The 5,689-nt window shown below is 44.8% G+C and overlaps 1 protein-coding gene across 3 annotated transcripts in view; it reads left to right on the top strand.

Annotated features, from left to right (window-relative positions):
• Positions 1-5,689, top strand: part of GALNT2 (polypeptide N-acetylgalactosaminyltransferase 2) — a 235,024-nt gene that overhangs the window by 134,302 nt on the left and 95,033 nt on the right. For 2 of the 3 annotated variants that reach the window (XM_023728038.1, XM_023728039.1), the window contains exon 3: positions 3,982-4,135. In XM_023728038.1, coding sequence (XP_023583806.1) covers positions 3,982-4,135 — 154 coding nt within the window. Of the gene's footprint in view, positions 1-524; positions 1,274-3,981; positions 4,136-5,689 lie in introns of those variants that run through there. The other variant, XM_023728040.1, reaches the window with a different exon arrangement.

Below are 5,689 nucleotides of genomic sequence, written 5' to 3'. Positions count from 1 at the left end.
GGAACCTCTGGAGCTGGAAGTAGATGACGGAAGAAATTCTGAGTCTAAATGGACCAATATATAGGGTTGCTATGAGTCCGAATCGACTCGATGGCAACAGGTTTGGTTTTTTTTGGTTTTTAAATGGACCAAGCAATGCAGAGGTATGGGCAGCATGGTTTATTATCTGTAGGAGGGAATACACAGAGGAGTGTGCAGAATTTGGGGTGCTTTGTGACCAGCCTCAGGCTCCTCAGACCTGTGAGGGACAGTCAGTGGTCAGCCAGGTACAAGGGATGTGTGTGATGTGCTCAGGTGGCTTGGGTCCTGTGGACGAGAAAAGCAGCAAACGTAAGGCTTGGTTCATGGGTATAAGGAGCCCATAATATAGTTGGGAAGGGGAGATGTGTACCAGGAGATCGGGGGGTAGCACCTGAGGGCCGCCAGCCCAGCGGGGGAGACCCTGGTGAGCTTGGGGCAGGTGCTTCTTGGAGGTTGGAGCCTTAAAGGATGGGGGGATTTGGACTGGCTGCATGTATGCCTGCGTTTATAGGGCAAGGGAGCAAGGATCTGTGTGAGGGAGCCTGAGGGCTTGGCTAGAATGTGGTGTGGGCTCTCAGATAAGTATGAGATACCAGACAGGTACTCTGGTGTTCACAGAATTATAGATGGGGCATCTCTGGGGTGAGGATCTTTTCTGTAGCTGTGCGTAGGGCTCCACTATCACTCCTGGCTTTGTTGTTCAGGGTTCCCAGTTGGTACATGGCAGTGAATAGTATTCGGGTCATAAAACACATGTGTTGAAGCCAGCTCATTTGAATTCTATAGGAGGTGCTGCTGGTACAGACCTTAGCAGAGGCTTGAAAGCCTGTTTTGTGTGACTGTGTGAGAGGAGAATCTGAGTGTAGTGACAAGTAGGGGCTGAATGCTCCATAGCACAGTGGAGTGGTTTTTTGTTCTCTGTTCCTGTGAATTTATGAGAGTGACGATAGGAAGATAGGGAGAGGACCAGTAAGTATTTTTAGGGTTGTCTTTGCATGGAAAACATGTTTCCAAAAATATGTTTTGGAAACATCTCATTTTAGGTGGGAGAAAATGCTAACGTGTGTCAGCTCCATCGCCAGACTTATGTTGGGGGAGTGGCAGCGTTGCTGAAGCCAGGAAGTGCGTGGGCTTTGGAACTCATTTTCCATTTGAGAGGCTGGACCTCTGTGACCCAAGCATCATTTCCACGGCAACCAGCTGTGCTAAGATGGGGGTTTTGACCTTGCAGGACCATTGCAACAAGAAGCGGGTGAGCTTTTATATAGAAAATTTACTGTACAGCCTTGAACAAGTCCTGTGTAATGGAATCTGTTTCCTCACCTCTGAAGTAGAGAAAGAAAAATGACATTCTTTTGATGATGTGCTGAGGAATTCGTGTTGGGAAAGCACATAGGTAGGAATACAAATACACATGCTATTGTTATGACCACATTGTTGACCTAACTAAAACCTCCAAGGTTTCGCCTGCTGCAGAAGAGCGGCTGCCTCTGCAAGGCTGTCTGACTTGTGTGGCTGTCACAGCCCTGCCTCACCTCTCTGGCCTGGGCTTTCAGTGCTCAACACCTCCCACACTCTTCATAGTCAAACGGCCTCCTGGCTGCTTCTCAACAGGCTGAGCTCACTCCCACCTCCGGGCCTTTGCATTGCAGTTCCCCTGCCTGGACACTCTTCCCAGAGAGCTGCATGGCTCCCACCCTGCCTTTGTCAGTCACTGCTAGAGGAGTCATAACAGACCCCCCATAGGAGAAGGTGTCCTGGGATTCCCTTCCCCCTACAGCTTCATGTTTCTTCATAACACTCCTGACCTCTTGAAATTGTATAAGCTTCCCAAGAGCAGGGTTGCTACTGTTGTTTTCTTTTCTGTTTTGAAGGCACTTTGTTCTCTGCTGTACACGCAGAACAGTGTCTGGCACATAGTAGGTGCTCACTAGATACTTGTTGCATAATGAGTTTAATCCTCATGAAAAACCTTTTTACTTTTCTTTTAAGGAAACAATTTCAGAGAATGGATAACTTACCCCAGATAATAGATAGCAAGTGGCAAATAGTGATTTAAACCCGGGGTTGACACTAAGTTGTCTTGCCTTTTTTCCCTCCCGTTCACAAGGACTGATGCCTTCACTCATTTCTCTGGCTATTCAGTCCTTACACCAGGCTTGCCCAGGCTGATCTGGGCTCTCCTCTGGTTCCATTCCAACTACTGACAGTGCCCCACCCCAGCTCCCCACTTGCAGACTTCTCAGTGCAATGTGGTGTTCTTGGAGTGTTGTGCTCTTGACATTCGAAAGTGGCAACTGCTAATCTGAGAAGTGGGTTCAGTGACAGGGCCTGGCTTCTTCTCCATCTGGGAGGAGAAGGGGTGAGGAGCTTGTGTTCCAGGGTATGGCAGTGACGTGCTGGGCGTGCCAGGCACCTCTGAGACCTATACAGTCTTTCAGTCTCCCCCTCGTGGGATCAGACGTGGTAACAGCTTCCAGAAGTTTCCCTGAGGAAGTCTCCCTGGAGGATTGTTTTGATATCCTGTTCTTTAGGGGTGTTATTCATATTGTCGTTGTTAGGTGCCATCAAGTCAGTTCTGACTCAAAGCAACCCTATGTACAACAGAACGAAACACTGCCCGCTCCTGCGCCATCTTCACAATCCTCGTTACGCTTGAGCCCATTGTTGCAGCCACTGTGTCAGTTCATCTTGTTGAGGGTCTTCCTCTTTTTCACTGACCCTCTGCTTTACTAAGCATGATGTCCTTCTCCAGGGACTGGTCCCTCCTGATAACATGTCCAACGTATGTGAGACAAAGTTTTGCCATCCTTGCTTCTAATGAGCGTTCTGGCTGTCCTTCTTCCAAGACAGATTTGTTCATTCTTCTGGCTTTCCATGGTATATTCAATATTCTTCCTCAACACCATAATTCAAAGGCATCAATTCTTCTTTGGTCTTCCTTATTCATTGTCCAGCTTTCACATGCATATGAGGTAATTAGGAACACTATGGCTTGAGTCAGGCGCACCTGAGTCCTTAAAGTGACATCTTTGTTTTTCAACACTTTAAAGAGGTCTTTTGCAGCAGATTTGCCCAATGCAATGCCTCATTTGATTTCTTGACTGCTGCTTCCATGGGAGTTGATTGTGGATCCAAGTAAGATGAATCCTTGACAACTTCGATCTTTTCTCCATTTATCATGATGTTGTTTATTGGTCCAGTTTTGAGGATTTTTTTCTTTATATTGAGGTGTAATCCATACTGAAGGCTGTGGTCTTTAATATTCATCAGTAAGTGCTTCAAGTCCTCTTCACTTTCAGAAAGCAAGGTTGTGTCATCTGCATATCGTGGTTTGTTAATGACTCTTCCTCCAATCCCAATGCCGCCTCCTTTTTCATATAGTCCCACTTCTGTGATTATTTGCTCAGAGATTGAATAAGTGTGGTGAAACGATGCATCCCTAACGCACACCTTTCTTGACTTTAAACCGCACAGTATCCCCTTGTTCTGTTCGAACAACTGTTATTCATATACTAACATTTATTTTTACGTTACCTAATATTTTCTTACGTGATGGTGTACCTAGTGTTTAATTTATATATCATCTTTTTCACCATACTTGAGATGCTTTGACCCTACCATAATCCCTGGAAAGGTGGGGCAAAGCAAATAATAGCTCATGTATTACAAACTGTGAATGGTGCCATAATTATGAATACTTTGGCTGGCAGAGAATTTCATTTATTGGACAGATATTTGAGCTCCAAGACCTTTTTAATTTTCAAGTTGCAAACTGTAAGCATTTAGTTTTCTACTCTCAGACATAATAATTTAAGCTAGTTTATTGACTAAAATTACTATAAGAAGAAGCCTTAGACACTCTTTCTCGGGTAGTACTTTATTATTGCAGTCTCTGTACTGAGAAATATTAGTGTTATTTTCCTGTTTGTTCCACAACATCTGCTTTTCTTTCTTTAGGAAAAGTTCGGTGGCAGGACTTTAACCAGGAAGCTTATGTTGGAGTAACGATGGTCCGATCTGGGCAGGACCCCTACGCCCGGAACAAGTTCAACCAGGTAGAAAGTGATAAGCTGCGAATGGACAGAAACATTCCTGACACTAGACATGATCAGTAAGTATACTACTAAGCATCGGCTGGTGGCTATGTTTGCTTGTGCACAAGCCAGTAGCTTCTGCTGGAACACTAGATTTTTTCTGTTTTTCTGGGAAACTTAACATGTATTGTATCTTTATAGTATGGTAAAACTAGGAAAAACTTTCAGGCATGTGCAATGGTACCTCACCCCTCAGAAGTGAAAGGACCACGTTAATCTGGTTCTAGTCTTCAGTTTCCTAGGGCAGTATATGGAGTCTCTGGGTTACTGGGCCAAACCATGGTAGTCAGAAAGAGAACATTGTGCTATTTACCTCATATTTACTGATAATTTGTTATTTTTGAAGTCCATTCACTAAATTTCCATGGTTCATAGTCTCACTGGAAAGAAAAAAAACCTAACTCCTATTTATTGGGACAGCTTAAATTGGGAATGTTCTAAAGACTAGAAAGAGGAAACAAATAAGCCAGCAGTGGCTAGATGTCAAATTAGGCAGAAACATAGGAGACAGGAAAACACGTTGACATTTGACCACACTCTTGGCTCTGAAAGACTCTCTTCTGTACCCTTCTTTTGATTCTTTAAAGATCTGGGACCCAGGGTCATGGGGACCCTGTGGTTTATCAAGCTTGTCCCCAGGTGTCTGCAAACATTTTAGAGTGTATTTGTTACCACTTATCAGGAGAGTGAGATTTACAACCTGATTGTCATCCTATACCGGTAACCCTTGCTGGTAAGAATCTTTGATTTGGAGGCTGTTCAAATTGTCATTCTTAGTAGATTAGTCTTGCTTCAGATTATTAAAAATAGGACTTTGTCCTTCTAGGTGCTTGATAGGTCTTCCTGCTCAGTTACTGTAGTCATTCATTTGTCACTTAATATAACATTGATTAAATGTCTGTTGTGGGTCAGAGTCTGTGGTTGGGTCTTGGGAGTTAACGCCAAGAATGCCAAGCCCATTGGGCTGGTAGATGACACGTACGTCAACAAGTAAGAGCACTGTGGGGCTTGGACTGCTCAAGAGTCAGGGCACTGGGGACCCAGGAGCAGTCAGCACGGCGAGCAGGTCAGGAAGGGCTCAGGGAGGGATAAGTCTTGGGTGGGAGAATTCCAGGAAGAGGGAAAGTGGAAAGGCTGTGACAGGGCAACTCCTGGCTTCCAGAGAGCCAGCACGGTATCTGGTTTCACTAGATGCATGTTTCAGCAACTGAAGGGGAAGGCAAACCTAGCTGAAAAGACACGAAAGGCCAACTAAGTCACACGCCTTGTTTTATAAGTTAGTGGCATAAATTGAGAGAGGAATTTTTTCATCTTTCCTATTCTCACAGAACTTTACTAACAGGGTAGGCACCAGTTAACTGCCAGATGCTCCCTTTCCCTAAAAGTTTTCTTTGCATTCTCGTCAGCTCTGTTTACCCATAAACAGCTCGTATTTAAGAAGCACAGCTGACCCTTTGTATCTGTGGGTTCCGCTTCCGCGTATTCAACCAACCTTGCAGATTTAAAATACGAGTAGTCCCCCCTTATCCACGGTTTTGCTTTCTGCTATTTTGGTCAACCGTGGTCCTGGG

Source organism: Trichechus manatus, unplaced genomic scaffold (assembly GCF_000243295.1).
Source record: "Trichechus manatus latirostris isolate Lorelei unplaced genomic scaffold, TriManLat1.0 scaffold00021, whole genome shotgun sequence".
In the NCBI taxonomy this organism is placed as follows: domain Eukaryota; kingdom Metazoa; phylum Chordata; class Mammalia; order Sirenia; family Trichechidae; genus Trichechus; species Trichechus manatus.
The sequence above is the reverse complement of the archived record's forward strand: the minus strand, read 5'-3'. Positions and strand labels throughout refer to the sequence as shown.